Source organism: Chelonoidis abingdonii, chromosome 3 (assembly GCF_003597395.2).
Source record: "Chelonoidis abingdonii isolate Lonesome George chromosome 3, CheloAbing_2.0, whole genome shotgun sequence".
NCBI classification, from domain to species: Eukaryota; Metazoa; Chordata; order Testudines; family Testudinidae; genus Chelonoidis; species Chelonoidis abingdonii.
Window position 1 is genome coordinate 33,429,805 of NC_133771.1, and position 17,654 is coordinate 33,447,458.

A 17,654-nucleotide genomic window follows, 5' to 3' on the forward strand; every position below is an offset into this window, starting at 1 on the left:
GAGAGAGAAGTAGAGTGTACACATTTGTGCATATGATTCAGGTATGTAGCCGATTGCCCATGAGACAACAGATAGCGTTGCATATTAGAGCATCTGATTGGGATAAGCGAGCATGGCAGCTTAAGAGTATTGATGGTTTGATAGAATAGTCGGTCATAGATCTATATTTGGTCGGACAGATGCTAGTGAGAGCATGGGCGACACAGGCATATACGGCAAGTTTGTTGATTTTTTGTCGTCAAGTAGTTTTAGCATTTTATTAATACGATGTAGCTCTCGATAGTCATAGTACATCGATCTAATCGCATGTGGCAACATGGGGAGAGTCTCTAGCGTAAACATGAGTCATTTTCGGTCGTTTGGGCGGCTTTCCTATCTACTACTTAAAATATCATAATAGATTGAACTCAATAGCTTAAGACTACTCCCCCACATATACTAAACATAGCAATAGCCTGTTAGTGCTGGCCTAAGGGTTAGTTCCGGTATGTACATATATCTCAATGACGAAACGGCTATCTGATTTTCTAACAATGTGTTGCTCGTGCGTTGCTGTCTCACATTGCAAAACGTATTGGGATCAAGATCCCAAAATCTCCTATGGTGAGACCTGGGTACATAATTGTTGCACGAAAATAGAAATTGATAAGTGGCAGACAGCTCTAAGTCCGGGTGACCTCTATATGGATGGCATGACTGCAGTAGATTGTTAAAATCATTCCGTGTATCAGTTCACAATCGAAATGGTGAAAAAGCTAAGCGTTTTATTAGTGGGTGTTTTTTACTCTTCTTCTCCTCTCTCGTTGCTTTTGGTTATGTTGCAGAGGAGGATTTCCTATATCATACAAGGTCTAATCGAGTCATGATCACGTCGCTTGTGGACTTAAGTGGCCAGAGTGGGCCATATGTCTTCTGTGGGTCCACATCGTGATAATTAAAAGTTTGAATTTCAATCAGGTTACAATGAACGATATCACTCTCCTGATATAAAGGAGTACAAAAAAGAACCGGTATGGTTCTTGAAATGCCAGCAATCATTAGGGATCCACATCGCACTAGGCCTTGTATGCAATGAAAAGATTTTTTGCTGCATGCATTGGGTGGTCAAGTGTTAACATGGTGGATGAACTAGTTGCACAGAAACCTTCCCAAAGAATTTGGAGTACCTCCAGGGAGTTCATGGAGAGTCTGGAGGATTTCGCCATACTAGACCATGTTAAAACGTTTTCCCAATAATGTAACTGGCCGAATATACCATGTCTCAGTGCAATTATATGCATATAAAAAAAAAGTGATTTAAACGTATTGTTTTTATTTACAGTAGGTAACATCAGCAGAGTCGTATGGGCTTTATTGTCTGGGTCATGGCTTGGAAGTGGTTGGGAGGAGTAAACTCGTGGTGAGAAACTTGGCTGTGGGGCTAACAGGAGTGCTGTGGTGTCGATGCAAGGGTCGCTTTCGCTCATCCGTCCGAGATTCTCAGCAATGGTGGACTACACGCTACCCACGGATCAGGGACAGGGTGGGTAGTGGTGGGGGACCCTAGAAAAAAATAAAAAGTTGCCCTGCAGCTGAGGTAAACAGCATTTTCAGGCCATGCTCCAGACCTGTCCGTTTTGCTTCTCTGGTTTTCTGGTTAGGGTTGTCTCTAGTCTTAATTCATCTGGCACCGCATGAGTACTGTGTGGTTCTTATATACCTTTGATTTTTTTTTCAACATGTTTTTTCATCGTCTTTGGAATGAGTTCTGTATAAGTATCTCCATAGTAGCGATCAGATCCTCTAGTACCTCCCATAGCGGTCATCTGGAGCTCTTTTTAATTCCAGATGCCATGATTACTGTGCTGATGAGTCTGCATGGTCATACTCTGCTAGGTGAGCTTCCAGCTGGGACAAACGGAGACTGATGCAAATTGGCGGGGTTTTCCTGTCTCCTGGATGTGAGTTAAGATTGTGATCAGAGCGTCACAGTGGGCGCTGAAGGATACAGCGGAGAGCAAGTACGTCAATTTGCGGCTTATCCTAACCTAATACGATGTGGTAATACTGATGTCAGAGGGCTATTGCCACTCGCTTCTCAACTGTGAGGGCTGCTCTCATCTTGGTAGTCTGGCATTTCAGGGCAGGGGAAAGCAAGTCACAAAGTTCCATGAAAGTGCCCTTAGGCATGCGAAATTTTCGGAGCCACTGCAAATTGTCCCAAATCCGCAAAACTATGCGGTCCCACCAGTCTGTGCTTGTTTCCCGGGCCCAAAATCGACGTTCAATGGCTAGAACCTAGCCCATTACCAGCAGAATCTCCAAAGCGCAGGGGCCCGCGGTTTGAGAGAATTCTGTGTCCATGTCCTCATCACTCTCATTGCCGCTCTGCCGTAGCCGCCGCCACCTCCTCGCCTGCCTTTGCAGGTCCTGGTTCATCATAGACTGCATGAGAGTGCGCGAGGTGTTTACAATGTCCACGACTGCGGTCTTGATCTGAGCGGGGTCCATGCTTGCTGTGCTACGGCGTTTGCACAGTTCACCCAGGAAAAAAGGCGTGAAACGGTTGTCTGCTGCTTTCACGGAGGGAGAGATGAGGCTGTACCCAGAACCACCCGCGACAATGTTTTTTGCCCCATCAGGCACTGGGATCTCAACCCAGAATTCCAAGGGGCGGAGGAGACTGCGGGAACTATGGGATAGCTACCCACAGTGCAACGTTTTGGAAATCGATGCTAGCCTCGGTACATGGACGCACACCGCTGAATTAATGTGCTTAGTGTGGCCGCGTGCACTCGACTTTATATAATCTGTTTTACAAAACCGGTTTATGTAAAATCGGAATAATCCCGTAGTGTAGACATACCCTTTCACAGCAAAGACCACCCATGTCCAGGATGGGTCTCTTCGACAAGAGAAACTAAAGACTGGATTGGTTCCCCAACCTCCTCTTTGCAAGAATTTGGCCAAACTTAGCCCACCATTTTTAGACAGTTATAATCATATACAGAGTTTACAAACTTGAGCATTTTCATATTAAATTGGATAGAAAATTTAGAGATGCGTGCAACATCCAATGACTATTTTATGTTTTATAGGTAAAAAGAAATGGAAGAAAACCTGCTGTCTCCCATCTTTTGTTATCTTCCTCTTCATACTCGGTTGCATTATTGCTGGGATCACACTACTGGTCATTTTTAATGTAGATCCAAAGAACATGACGGTGAATGCTATTCTGATATCAGTTGCATGTGTTATTGGTTTGGCGTTTATCTTGAACTGTCGTACATGGTGGCAAGTGTTGGACTCAGTCTTAAATTCCCAGCGAAAACGTCTTCATAATGCTGCTTCCAAGCTTCACAAACTGAAAAGTGAAGGGTTCATGAAGGTAAGCATTGATATTATGAATTATCATTCATTAATACAAAGGAGTACAATGACCCTCTTACAATAGGATGTCATACATCTGATCAAACCAAACCTCACAAACATTAGAACAAGTTTTCAAATAAATGAACATTGCTCTCCTTCTGAAAATTATATTCAGTGCATATGCTCTATCTATTCCATCAATAATTACTTGATTGTAAACTGAAAATGTTTAGCCAATTTTGCTTTGTTTAGAAAAACAACACTTTAGACAATAAATTATCTAAATGACCTTGTAAAGGGTCCAACTCACCAGAGGGTGCTCCTCATTGTCGTTGGGTCTGGGAATTAAATCTTGTGTCTTCTGGCACACCCTTCATTGGTTGTTTGCACCGTGGCACCTCTTTCTCTTGGGCCTCAGGGTGCTCTGTTTTTGAGTTGGCACTCCAGTCATGTCACTGTATAGTGTCTCCCCCCCCCCCCCCGGGTAACGAAGTCAAACCAGACAAGCTGTCTGGATGCTGCATCAGAACATTTTCCGTTTCATGTCTCCAGATCCTGCACCACTTTCCCAGTTACTGATAGGGGAACATGGATCCATCACTACTCCAGGTTCCAATTCAGGAACCCTATGATTAGCAATCTAAGTCTGCTCAGATTTGCACCCTGTTTCTGTTTCTGGGCCCCTTACTACTCCACCTCTCCATCTCCTTGGCTTTCTCTGGGTTTACCACTGGACATTCCTCTGCTCCCTGTGGCTGCTTCACCCATCTCAACCTCTTGCCAGGCTCCCCCTTTCAGGGCAAAACCCCAAGGCACACTCTCCTCCTGGGTCTCCTTTTTGTTTCTGGCCAACTTTTTCTCTCTGGGGAGTGACTGCAGACCTTCTCCTGGAAGCCCCTTCCAGCTCTCACTTCCTGGGGTTATACTCCTATGCTGGCTCCTCCCCCAACTGGGCTGTTTCTGCAACTAGGGCCTGTCAATCCATGATTCCCCTCCAGGTGCAACATGTGATATTAATTGGCCCCTCCTGGCTCCTTCTCAGGGCGTGTGAGAGTCAGGCACCCCATCATAAGACCTGCAGTAATGTGATAAAAGCAATTGCTTCAAATACAGTTAAGATTCAATATAATCATAGAAACTTTACCACAAAGTTAATAAAGAATAAATTACCCATGCATAACTTTGAGCATTGTCAGTCCTTTGCCATCCATAGTGTCTTCGGTTAAGAAAAGAATGAAGCCAATGAGAGAGTGACTTAAGACTTTAAGAGCCAGTTAAAAACTTGGTAACAAAAGTGATAGCATTTACTGGTGCTGCTACTGTTTATAGAGAAGCCTGATGTGCACTCCATAGTTATGGTTGCTTTCTAAAATGGGATTAAAATGGGGCTTGAATTCCTGTTTGGCCACTTTTTTCAAAGAGGAAAATCAATGTGAAATTTCTCAGGGGGTTATATTTTTATACCCTTTGAATTTTTGTATAGTTTTTGTTTAGCGTCTCTTAAATATTTAAGAAGTCTTTGAAATTAGAGTCTGTCTAAAATTTGTTCATGACTGTCTTATTTTTCCTTGCTCAAAACTTATGTGCTCTGTACCAAAAGTTGTTTGCTTGGGGCTGGGATCTCATGAGATCTTGTCTGTCAGATTAAATCTCCATTAGGAGCTACACTGTTCCATCATACTTATCTTACAGTGGAGAATGTTTCATGCACAGCTATTTATGAAGAAAATCATTTCCATCAGGAACTGCTCTTGCATCCTTTGGTCCCGCAGTCCATTCCCACTTAAACTTTAAGAAAACACTACAAAAATTACTTACAATATTTATTGTGAAGCGTTTAAGGTTTCTACACAAAGCTACAAAAGACATTCAAACAGGAACGCAGATAAGGAAAATCTTTGCATAAAATCTACGCAAAATAATTCTTCTATTTCACTGGAGACATTAGAAGAAGCTATAGCTGTTTTGAACTCTTTTGACTTGCTCTTGAAATGCTGCGTTACTGTAAATGTGTATTAATTTATCACTGTTAAATGAACCTAAGGTGATAGTAACTTATGACTGTCTGTGACCAGACCAAAACTACAGAAACTAAAAATACGCATCCTTTCAGAACAGCCCTCTTCAACTCTGTTTAAGGAAGAAAAAAATCCTGATTAAAATAAATAACTATGACAAAACAGATATTTAACTGATTTCTTTTTTAATTGCATTGTATTTTTCTTTTCCCTTTTCAGTAATTAAAAGTATTAGTCAATAATATTAAAATTTTGTTGGGATAGATCATTTTTAAAGGGAATGACATTTAAAAAAATATATAAAACGTCATTAAAACTAATTTTGCGCTTAGAAAGCCTTTGCCCCAATTTCTAAAAAGTTTTCTTCATGTTTCCACTACATAGCTTCTATTCTTTCTTTTAATATTGAAAGGTTCTTTTTTTTTTTTTTTTTTTTTAACTTTTGTAGGTTCTGAAGTGTGAAGTGGAACTGATGGCTAAAATGGCAAAAACTATTGATAGCTTCACTCAGAATCAGACAAGACTTGTCGTAATTATTGATGGATTGGATGCTTGTGAACAAGACAAAGTTCTACAGATGCTTGACACAGTGAGTTGTTGTTTTGCAGAGATGATCTTTGCCTGCGTCCCAGGGAACAGATCCTCAGCTTATGTAAATTGTCCTAGCTTCAGTAGAACCTGCAACTGTTTACACCAGCCAAAGTTCTGCTCCTGGAAGTGTTGAGAATAACTCTTTAATGATAGTGAAGTGCTTTGAGATCTAAGGCGCTATGAAAGAGTGTGATCTTGAGCTTAGTTTTTTTGGTTGAAAAGTTTTTTCAAACTTCTCAACTAAAATGTATTTAAATTAAAAGGCTATTTTATCTGAAAAGTTTTCAAGAGTTAAAAATTTGGTATTAATTTTTGTGGTATATCAAGCATATTATTTTCATGGTGCTATTTAATATGATGCCTTCTGCCAGTATATGTAGTAGAAAAAATATGTTGTGTTCCATGTAGTTTTTCTATTCAACTCATCAGAACAAAATAAATATAAAATTTTGACTACAAGAATGTTTAATAGCACACAGTGTAAAAAAAAAAAAAAAAAAAATACAATCTACCTTTTTTTCTTACTGCAGGTACGAGTCCTGTTTTCGAAAGGCCCATTTATTGCCATTTTTGCAAGTGATCCACATATTATTATAAAGGCAATTAACCAGAACCTCAATAGTGTGTTACGTGATTCAAACATAAATGGACATGATTACATGAGAAATATAGTCCATTTGCCTGTTTTTCTTAATAGTCGTGGGCTCAGTAGTGCAAAAAAGCTGATGGTAGCTTCAACTACCAATGGAGATATTCCATATACAGATACTTCAGGTACGTTTATATTGCAAGGAGACTATAGCAAGGTTATAAAATAAGTAATCTTGAAACCATTAATCTTTAGCTTTTTTAATAACATCTTTTGCGAATATTTGGTAATTTTATACATTTTACAGTTGGAATAAGCAGATGAAATGAAGAGTGAAATATTTTTTAATGGGGAAAATGTCATTCTTTAGGAATACATGAAGAAGTTGACAGAAGAGTTTCTCAGAATAGCCTTGGAGAGATGACCAAACTTGGCAGCAAAACTGCTCTTAATAGACGGGTGAGAAAGATAGTAGCATAAAAAAAAAAGATATTTATAATATGTATCTATTTTTTATTTAATGATGGTAATTCGAGAACAGTTTTACACAGTATCACCTTCAAAGGCACATCAAACCCTCTCCTCGAAATCAACAAAAATCGTCCATTAATAAAAAGCTTGACTTGAAGGTCTGCAAACTCAGTCTTGGGCAGAGCAACTGAGAAGGACATTTCAGAGTCTATCCAATCATGGGGACAGCTATTCCACAAACATTTAAATTAGGGCTGTCAAGCAATTAAAAAAATTAATTGCTCTGTTAATAATAGAATACCATTTATTTTAAATATTTTCGGATGTTTTCTACATTTTCAAATATATTGATTTCAGTTACAACACAGAATACAAAGTGTGCCAGTGCTCCCTTTATTTTTGATTACAAGTATTTGCACTGTAAAAAAATAAAAGAAATAGTATTTTTCAATTCACCTAATAGAAATACTGTACTGCAATCTCTATCATGAAAGTAGACTGTACAAATGTAGAATTATGTAAATAAATAAATAAATAAAGCATTAAAAAATAAAACAATCTAAAACTTCAGAGCCTGAAAGTCAGTCGTCCTTCTTGTTCAGTGAATCGCTAAAACAAACAAGTTTGTTTACATTTGTAGGAGATAATGCTGCCCGCTTTTTGTTTACAATGTCACCTGAAAGTGAGAACAGATGTTTGCGTGACACTGTTGTAGTCGGTATCGCAAGATATTTACATGCCAGATGCTCTAACAAAAACAAAGAAATAGTATTTGTCAATTCACTTCATACAAGTACTGTAGTCCAATCTTCGTGAAAGTGCAACTTACAAATGTCCATTTTTTGTTTATCATTTTTATAGTTCAAATATTTGTAATAAAAAATAATATACACTTTGATTTCAGTGACAATGCAGAATACAATATATATGAAAATGTATAGAAGCATCCAAAATATTTAATAAATTTCAATTGGTATTCTATTGTTTAATAGTGTGATTAAAACTGCAATTAACTGTGATTAATTTTTTTGAGTTAATCATTTGAGTTAGGGCTGCCAATTAATCGCAGTTAACTTAAATCTAGGGGCTGTTAGCTGGAGTGCCTCAAGGTAATCTCAATGGGATGAGCCACAAGAAAAATGGTAATAATTTTTAAGTAACTCAGACCTAGATCCATATTTGACCCTGTAGATCCATTTTTGTAGCCTGACCTTTCATGGTCACTGGTTGGTGCTTCAGGGGCAGGACTCTAGCAAGTGGAGTAGCCTGGAACGATGTGGATGCACTGCTTTGACTTCTCTACTTGTTCTGTGCAGAGCTTCTCTGTAGTCTCCACACTTCTGGACAAGGAGAAATAAGGTTATAATCTGTACATCCAGTAGTAGAAATAAACGGCTCGTGTAAAACTGGTTCTTCTTCCAATAGTGTCCCTATGTATGTACCACTGTAGGAGTGCTTGTGTCCATGCATTGCTTATTGGAGAACTTCGGTATCAGTGTCCATTAGGACCGCACATGTGCTGTTTCTTCTTGTGCCCCGCCATGAGGCTACCCATCGTCAGTTCGTTTTCAGCTGCCCCTGGCTAGAGATTAGCAGTCTGTTTGCAACCATTTGTTGCTTTAACATTTCTGTAGTTAGTCTCCCCAGTCTTAGTTCTAGTTTTTTTCCTCTCTTTTTTTTTTCCTGAACAAAAACAAAAGAAACAAGACTTTATTTCCCCGCCTTTTTTTTTTTTGTTGGGGATCCTTCCCACAACAGGGTATGCCTGGTTCAGCAGGGTTCAGGAAGTGCCTCTTCTGCAAAGGGGCCATCCTGGTGCATACACTACTTTGGGGAAGGCCACATCCACAGAAGTGTGGTCTCTGCCAGCAACCCAGACCCAGGTCTCGAAAGGACAGGATGTTGAGACAAAAGATCATCTTCATGGAAGCAGCCTCCAGTCTCACCTCAGGCCTGTGCTGAGATTCACCTGGTTGACGTGAGTCTTCCCCACAGCCCTCAACATCCAAGGACTGCGAGTCGAAGAAATCAGCATCAGACCCCTTTTGTAAATCATCAAAAAAGAGAGTGGGAAGTTCGCAGATTGAGCCCCGAGTCAGCCTTAAAAAATCTCCAGCATGCTTGGTACCATCGGCTCACGAATATACGTAGTGGGAGGTTCCATTGACACTCCTAAAGACCCGATGGGCATAGGCACCGAGTCAACGGAGAAGGATAGGAGCGAGCACTCCAATAACAACATGTTGTACCGTTAGCGCTGTCATCAATGCCCCATCCAGCACTGTGGCGTTCAGTGCGGGCAAGATTTCTGACTCCATTGGTACCACCAGTGGCACTGGGTTGATCAGCAATGCCAGAATTCCAGCACTCAAGAGAGCTCCAGATATCTGACGTACTGAAATCCCTCTTCTTGACACTGGGACCTCAGCACCAAGTCTTCTCCACCCACCTCCCCTCTACATTGCAGACGCAGACAGCGAGCCAGAGGAGGCTGTTTCCCACTATTCCTTTCATGCTCCCTGTGGTGCCCTCTACCAAGAGGTCTCCTGAGCATACCCTCAGACAACCCGACCACCACATTGGTACGCCAACCATGGGTACCACCACCCGGCTTTATTCCACTGGCCCATTGGCCATACGGGGATCCTTGGCCTACATATCACCCGCATGTTTCTCGGGCTTCCAGTTTTTCCCATGAATCGCTGACACATGCCTCCTTGCCAATGCATCCAGAACCTGGGAACCTCTAGAGAAGATTGTGGAGGAACAGGAGGGTGGCACGGAGGAAGAGGTGACTCGGAGGGCCAAGATATCTTCCTCCTCCCCAGATGAGGCCATCATGCCTCCACCAGTGTCCTTAGCTGAAGTCTTCTAACTTTTCTAGGACTTGTCAAAGAGAGTTGCAGATACACTGCAGATTCCCTTGGAGAAAGTTAAGGACACCCATCACAAACTTGATGTATTACACTCCTCCTCATCCTCTAAAATAGCCCTTCCCATTAATGAGGCTCTCCTAGACCTCTCAGAAACCATATGGCAGATCGCAGCATCGGTGATGTCTATTTGTAAGTGGGCTGATTTAAAAAAAAACAAAACTATGCGTGGGTGGGGAGACGGAATTCCTCTTCTCCCAGCTTCCCCACAACTTCATCGTCGTCTGTGCATTAAACTTTTAGGGTTGTCAACACCAAATGAGGTGCATCGCTATGAATTGGATTGGAAATGCTTGGACCTCTTTGGGATGAAAGCCTATTCCTTGGCCACAGTACAGTTTTGAATCAATAATTACCAAGCCTTAATGGCAAAATATGACTGTCAACTATTGGAAACTTAGCAACTTTATTGATTAGCTTCCTGAGTCACAGCTTGACCAGTTCAAAGCTGTCATCCAGGAGGGAGATCTAGTAGGCAAAACAGCACTAAAGTCTGCCTTCAGTGCAACCGACCCTGACCCAGTTTATCTCCACGGTAGTGGTTATGCGACTGTGTCATAGCTGCATCTTTCAGGCTTCCCTAAATAGCTGTAGTTGACTGTCAAAGACCTTCTCTTTCAAGGCACCAGGCTCTTTGTGGAGAAGACGGACACCTCTCTTCATACCATTAAATATTCTAGGGCTACTGTCTACTCATTAGGGATCTACATGCCCAGAGAAAAGAGAGAATTCAGTCTGCAGTCCCAACACAAACCACACACCTCCCACTATGTGACTCAATGCTGTTATGAACCTCAGAGAAAGAAATCTGTTACCCAGGCGTAAACCATCTGGCCCATTGTCTTTCACGTTGCAACCATCCACCTCCAGACACTGATTTTTGGTGTATTGGTAGAGTCATCAACAGGCCACTGCCCCCAACTGCTACAGCTGACCAACTCTTCCTACCCATTTGGCTACCATCTTGGAATGTTCCGCAGCACTTGGGAATGGATAACATTGGACTGATGGATCCTGGAAATCTTTCATAATGCATATTCCATCCACTTTACCTTCCTCACCCCTCTGTAAAAACCCTTCTCTATCCCTTTTCAGCGACCCCCTCACGAGAGTTTACTACAACAAGAGAGAGAGTGTCTTCTCCAGTTAAGAGCCATAGAACCAGTACCTCAACATCTGTGAGGCAAAGGTCTTTACTCTTCTTATTTCCTAATACTCAAGAGGAAGGGAGGTTGGAGACCCATGCTAGATCTCAGAGCACTCAACAAGTTTAGCAAACCTCAAAAATTCAAAAAATTCACTCTAGCTATGATTATTCCAGCATTTGGAACCGGAATACTGATTTTTGGCCTTTGACCTTCAGGATGCCTACTTCCATAATGTAATCCTACCATCCCACAGACGGTTGCTTAGATTTACCCTGGGACAAGACCACTGTCAGTACAGTGTACTCCCCTTTGGGCTATCAGCTCTGAGAGTATTCTCCAAGGACCTCTCAGTAGTGGCCGTGTACCTATGCTTCCAAAGAATCATGATTTACCTCTACCTGGACAATTTATCTCCTCGCAGCCCTGTCCTTTCAAGAAGCTTGCTGAGTCACCAAATCCACAATAGACTTGTTCAGAGCTGGGCCCAGAAATCAGCCCTCACTTCAGTACAACACCTGGAATTCAGAGGCTCCGACTTTGACTTGTTGCAGGCCAGAATGCTCTTACTCCACCCCTGGACATTGTTTCTCAGTACTGACACATACTTCATAGGATGACGCACACATCTAAATGACCTCACAACACAAGGCAAGTTGTCATCCATGGAGATATCCCTTCACATCCTCCTCAAGCTCAGGGTGGTCAGGAATGCCTGTGTCCATTTCCTCCCGCCGATCAAAGGATCACACATGAGAGTCTTAACAGACAATATAGCATGTATGTATTACATAAACCAAAAAAGGGGAGCCAGATCACCCTCTCTCTATGCAGAAGCAATAAAACTATGGAACTGGTGCTTCTCCCACGATGTTATGCTAGTCGCAGCTTACCTTCCGGGCACGCAAAACTTGATATTGGACAGTTTCAGTCGCAAGTTCCCACACGACCACGAATGAGAGAGAATCCCAGCAGTACTCCATGACCTATTCAGGCGGTGGGGGACACTGACCACAGACCTGTTTGCCACTTACCTGAACAAGAAATATCCATGTTACTGGTCCAGCTCAGGGATGGGGCAACGCTCTCCTTCCCTGCACCTTTCTTCCATTTCCCTTACTGTTGAAAGTCCTGTTAAAAATAAAAAGAGAAGAAGCACATATCATACTGATTGCTCCCACTTGGCCAACACAGACTTGGTACCCTTACCTGTCACAACCTGTGATGTGCCCACAGATCTTTTTCCTTTTCACTCCACTCCATACCTCCTGTTGCAGAATGAAGGACGCACTCTACATCCAAACCTGGGAATTGTTCACCTCAAGGCATGGATCCTTCATGGTTCAAGTGCATAGAGAGCTGCTGCTTGCAGGAGGTACAAGAGGTATTGCTACATAGTCGAAGGTCCTCGACACATCATACTTACCTGCAAAAATGGTCCAGGTTCCAGATTTGGTGTACTTTCCAACAAATCTCCATGACATCCGCAACTCTTCCAAAGATCCTAGATTATATACTGAGTCTAAAAAGATTGGTATTATCTCAATTCTCTCTGGATCCACCTAGCAGATATAGCAGCCTTCCATCGATAAGTAAAAGAATACTCAGTGCTATCATAGCCAACCACTAAGTGATTGCTTGAGTTGGCTTTTTTCACAGCCCCAATATCCTACCCCTACATGGGATCTAAACCTGGTGTTGAAAGACCTGACTAGACCTCCCTTTGAACCCATGTTAGCTTACATACCTGTCAATGAAAACAGCCTTCCTAATAGCAATCATCTCAGCTAGGAGAATAGGAGACATAACGGTTCTGACGGCACACCTTCCCTACACAGTATTCTTTCAGGACAAGGTTATGCTTAGGCCACATCCAAAATTCATCCCTAAGGTAACTTCCCCATTCCACACGGACCAATTGATTCACCTTCCAATTTTCTACCTAAGCCTCACTACAACAACAGGGAGGCTATATTACACACACTAGATATCAGAAGAGCCCTAGCCTTCTACCTGGACAGGACAAAGGCTTTTAGGAAATCTCCTAAGCTTTTCCTTTCTATTGTAGAAAGATCCAAGAGCTCGGCAATATGAGCCCAGATACTCTCCAAATAGGTCTCAAACTGCATTAGACACTATTTTCAGGTTCACAACATAACCCCTCCAGAGAGTATTTGCACGCTCTCCACGAGGTCGATCTCCTAATCTGGTGCCTTCTTCAGGAATGTCCCTATCTCAGAAATCTGTAGAGTGGTGACAGTACTGTCATCTGCAACTGACCTGACTCTGAATTCTCAGCCCTTCAGCAGGGATTGTTCAGGAGTCACCTACAGTGGAGTGGAGACTACTCAAAGAATAAGTAGTAGTTATCTTTTGCAGTAACGATTGCTCATTGAGATGTGTGTGCCTATGGGTGCCACACAACCCACCCTCCTCCCCTCTACTTCTGAATTTTTCTCTATGACTCAGTGGTAGAGAAGTAAGTAAGAGTTAGCCCATGTGTGCTAGCTAGCCTTGTGGCAGGGCAAAAGGAGAGACAGCACATGTGTGGTCTAATGGACACTGCTACCAAAGTTCTCCGATCAGCAGTGCAGGGACACAAGCATATCTACAGTGGAACACCCATAGGGACACTCCTCTTGAAGAACAATCGTTACTGCACAAAGTGAGTAATTTCTTCCCTTCACTGCTCCCCACACATGAGCAGAGTTCTTCTATCCCATTTGCAAAGAAAGGGACTTTTTATTTTCTTAACCACAAAAGCAAAAATGAACTACTAGCACGGTACTGTGTTGCTGTCAGTCTTCTGCCTCCTATATCAGTTTTTTCATATTTATAACTTTTTATTAATTTTTCGAAATACAACAAATATACCAAAATGCCAGATTCATCACAATACAGAAAGTTAAATAAAGAGAATTAGGAACAAGGGAGGGGAAGTGAAGTGACAAAATTGTTTTCAGAGTCTACGTTATCATAGGCTGCTAAAAAATCAACCGAAATTGCTTGCAATTTTTCAGACATTCTCTTCCCGTGGAATTCCAGTCATTTGTTAGCCGTGAGGTCAGCAATGTCACCAGGGCAGGCATCAGTATTAATTGGAGATCAACTTTTCCATTTTTTCAGGTTTAATTTTTTTAGTGACCAAAGCTGCATGATGGAACTCTGCCACCTTGTTACCAGGTAACCGCCAGGTAGCAGTAATGTATCGAAAAATGAAACCTAAGGGGATGGTCTCCAATTTAGAATCAGTATCAAACTGTTCCTTTGATCCATCCATCCATATGAGAAAATTCTTGTACAAAGACACTCTGAAAACCCATGAGCTAATGTAGCATCAAAGAAATTACATTTCCAACAGTGGCCAGTATTTATGAGGGCCATTACTATTAAGCTATTTGGGGACCAATATATTTGAAAGCGTATTTTGGTGAATAAGCCATAATCTCAGGTCTATGGTTGCTTTTTTAACATTAGAAACAATTATATTTCATTGATTTGGAGATAGTTCCATATCTAAATCACTGTTCCAAGTTGCTTGCAAATTATCAGTCTTTGGCAGAGTATTTTGGGCCACAAAATCATAAAAGGATACCCCTGGCCAGGAAGTTTTTTTTTCAATATAATAAATACAATTTGGAGAAACTAACCATTATTTTGTTTTTTAATTTGTCAGGATACTTACCGAAGGCGACAGATGCAGCGCACTATTACACGCCAAATGTCTTTTGATCTGACCAAGCTTCTGGTTACAGAGGACTGGTTCAGTGATATCAGTCCTCAGACCATGAGAAGATTACTCAATATTGTTTCTGTGACAGGTGAATATGACGTGTTCATTGTTCACTCTAAGGAGTATGGTATGGTGATTGGTCAGAATTGTAGTATGCTCTCCGGAATTGTGCAAAACACTGAGGTGCATACTTTCAGTAATATTAGTACAAAAAAAATCACAAAGAACTGTGTAAAAATTTAAAATAAGCTATGGATACTGCAAAATGCTTAGTAGGAGGCACTGTTTAAAAGATGGTAGTTAAAAGAGTAATGTATAGGAAGGGCAAAATTCATGCATTTGTTTCCAAGTGGTTTTAAAAAAAAAAAAAAAATCTTACCTTAGAAGTAGGATGCTTTCCTAGAATGCTGCCAGTGTTGCCAAAAAGAGATTGTGTCTTCATATCTCAAAAACCAGAACAAAACTAAGTGTTCACTTGGAAATTTAAATGTAATCTGAACATTTTGTAAATCTTCTTTTAAAATAAGTCATGTCCTGGGTTTAGTTGATGGTCATTAGAGTTATTGGGAGCCAGAGGGCTAAAAACCTGTTGAAATGATTAGAAAACTTATTCCCGTGTGTACGATACATTTAGACTACACTTTTGACATGAAGCATGGTATTCTCATAAGCAAGCTAGGGAAACATGGTCTAGATGAAATTACTATAAGGTGGGTGCACAACTGGTTAAGAGTAGTTATCAGTGATTTGCGATCAAATTGGGAGAGCGTATCTACTGGGGTCCCGCAGGGGTCAGTCCTGGGTACTATTCAGTATTTTCATTAATGACTTGGTTCATGGAATAGAGAGTGCTTATAAAATGTGTAGATGGCACCAAATGAGAGGGGTTGCAAGCACTTTGGAGGACAAGTTGAAAATTTAAAATTGGTGTGAATTCAGGAAGATGAAATTCAATAAAGACAAGTGCAAAGTACTTCACTTAGAAAGGGAAAATCAAATGCACAGCTACAAAATGGGGACTAACTGTCTAGATGGTAGTACTGCTGAAAAGGATATGGGGGTTGTAGGGACCACAAACTGAATATGAGTCATCAACGTGATGCAGCTGCAAAAAAGGCTAATATGATTCCAGGGGAGTATTAACAGGAGTGTTGTTAGACACAGGAGGTAATTGTCCTGCTGTACTTGGTATTGATGAGTCCCCTGCTGGAGTTCTGTCTCTAATTCTAGGCACCTCAATTTAGGAAAGATGTGGATAAATTGGAAAGAATCCAGAGGAGAGCAATAAAAATTATAAAAGATTTAGGAAACCTAACATACGAGGAAAGGTTTAAAAAAAAAAAGTGTGCCTGTTTAGTCTTGAGGAAAGAAGACTGAGGGAGTAGGTCCTGATAGTGGTCTTCCAATATGTTAAAGGCTGTTATAAAAAGGACAGTGATCAATTGTTCTGAATGTCCATTGAAGGTAGGACAAGTAGTAATGAGCGTAATCTTCAGCAAGGGACTTTTGGATTAGATATTAGGAAAAACTTTCTAAGTATCAGGGTAGTTAAGCTCTGGAATAGGTTTCCAAGAGAGGTCCTGGGATCCCATCACTGGAAGCTTTTAAAAACAAGTTGGACAAACCCCTGTCAGGGATGGTCTACATTTACTTGCCCTGCCACAGTGTAGGGGGCTGGACTTGATGACTTCTCAAGGTCACTTCCAGCCCTACATTAAATATATTTCCAGATTCTAGATTATGGTGTAATGAAAAATGATCACATAGCTATTACCTTAAGGTGAACTGCAAGGCAAAAATAACAAACAAAAAGTTTTTTGTGATGTATAAAGAAAGCCTCAAAGTTTTTGTATTATTCTTAATTCTTGGCTTTTATGTCCATATGTTTGAGGGGACAAGTGGAATACAACATTGTTGAAGACTAGAACCTGGAGCTGCAGCCTTTAGTTGAGAAGGAAATAGATGTTCTTTGAGTAGTGCCCCTAAGAGTGCTGTATTCCAGATCTACACGTGCCCCACATGCCTTCAAATGGAAATTTGCACTGGCAGTGTCCTTTTGGCTTGTGCGTGTGCCTTACGCAGCCTTCTGCCCCACACTGAGATTATATAGGACTGTGTGAGTGAGTCTCCCTCAGTTTCTTCTCAGCTGCTTCAGCCTGAGATGGAGCTTGAGCATGCCTCCACTAAAAGATTGTTTCTTTTAGTGGCTAATTTAGTTTTAGATAGTTTGCTTGCTAGTTAGATTAGTTTGGTAGTTGAGAGAATTAGCTTTATTCCTCTCCCCTCTAGGGGCGCTTGCCTTTTTTGGAAGGGCATATCCGGCTCACTGGGGTTCAAACAGTGCCTGACTTGCTGGGAGGACATCCTAGTTAGCAGTGGTTTCACATTCCTCAAAAGTGTAACTTCTGTCTGGCCCTTAAATCCCAGGCAAAGTAAAACTGGGAAATTAAGCTGAGGCTACTGATGATGAAGTGCTCCCTTTATTCTCTCATCCCCCACTTAAATCTTTGGTGATGGATGTGCTGAATGAACAGGGGAAGGAACACCACACCAAGCCAATCCCAGTGACAAAGACCACAAGCTTCTGGACCTTTTTGGATGGAAGTTTACTCATCTGCAACCCTACAATTTTGGATTGCAAATTACAAGGCAATCATGGCAAAATACAATTACACAAACTGCATGAAATTTACTGCTTTTATTAAGCACCTTCTGCCACAGCAAAGAAAGTAATTTCAAGCCATCATTATGGAGGGACCGTTACTGGCCAGGACATCCCTTCAAGCAGCAGATGCTGTAGCCTATTTAATCTCTAGTGTCAGG

General features: G+C 41.3%; 1 protein-coding gene across 5 annotated transcripts in view; it reads left to right on the forward strand.

Moving 5' to 3' along the window:
- KIDINS220 (kinase D interacting substrate 220) overlaps positions 1–17,654 on the forward strand; it is a 166,326-nt gene that overhangs the window by 58,877 nt on the left and 89,795 nt on the right. For all 5 annotated transcript variants that reach the window (XM_032795185.2, XM_032795179.2, XM_032795180.2 and 2 more), the window contains exons 17-21: positions 3,078–3,367; positions 5,818–5,958; positions 6,491–6,734; positions 6,920–7,008; positions 14,775–14,919. In XM_032795185.2, the coding sequence (XP_032651076.1) occupies positions 3,078–3,367; positions 5,818–5,958; positions 6,491–6,734; positions 6,920–7,008; positions 14,775–14,919 (909 nt within the window). The remainder of the gene's footprint in view (positions 1–3,077; positions 3,368–5,817; positions 5,959–6,490; positions 6,735–6,919; positions 7,009–14,774; positions 14,920–17,654) is intronic.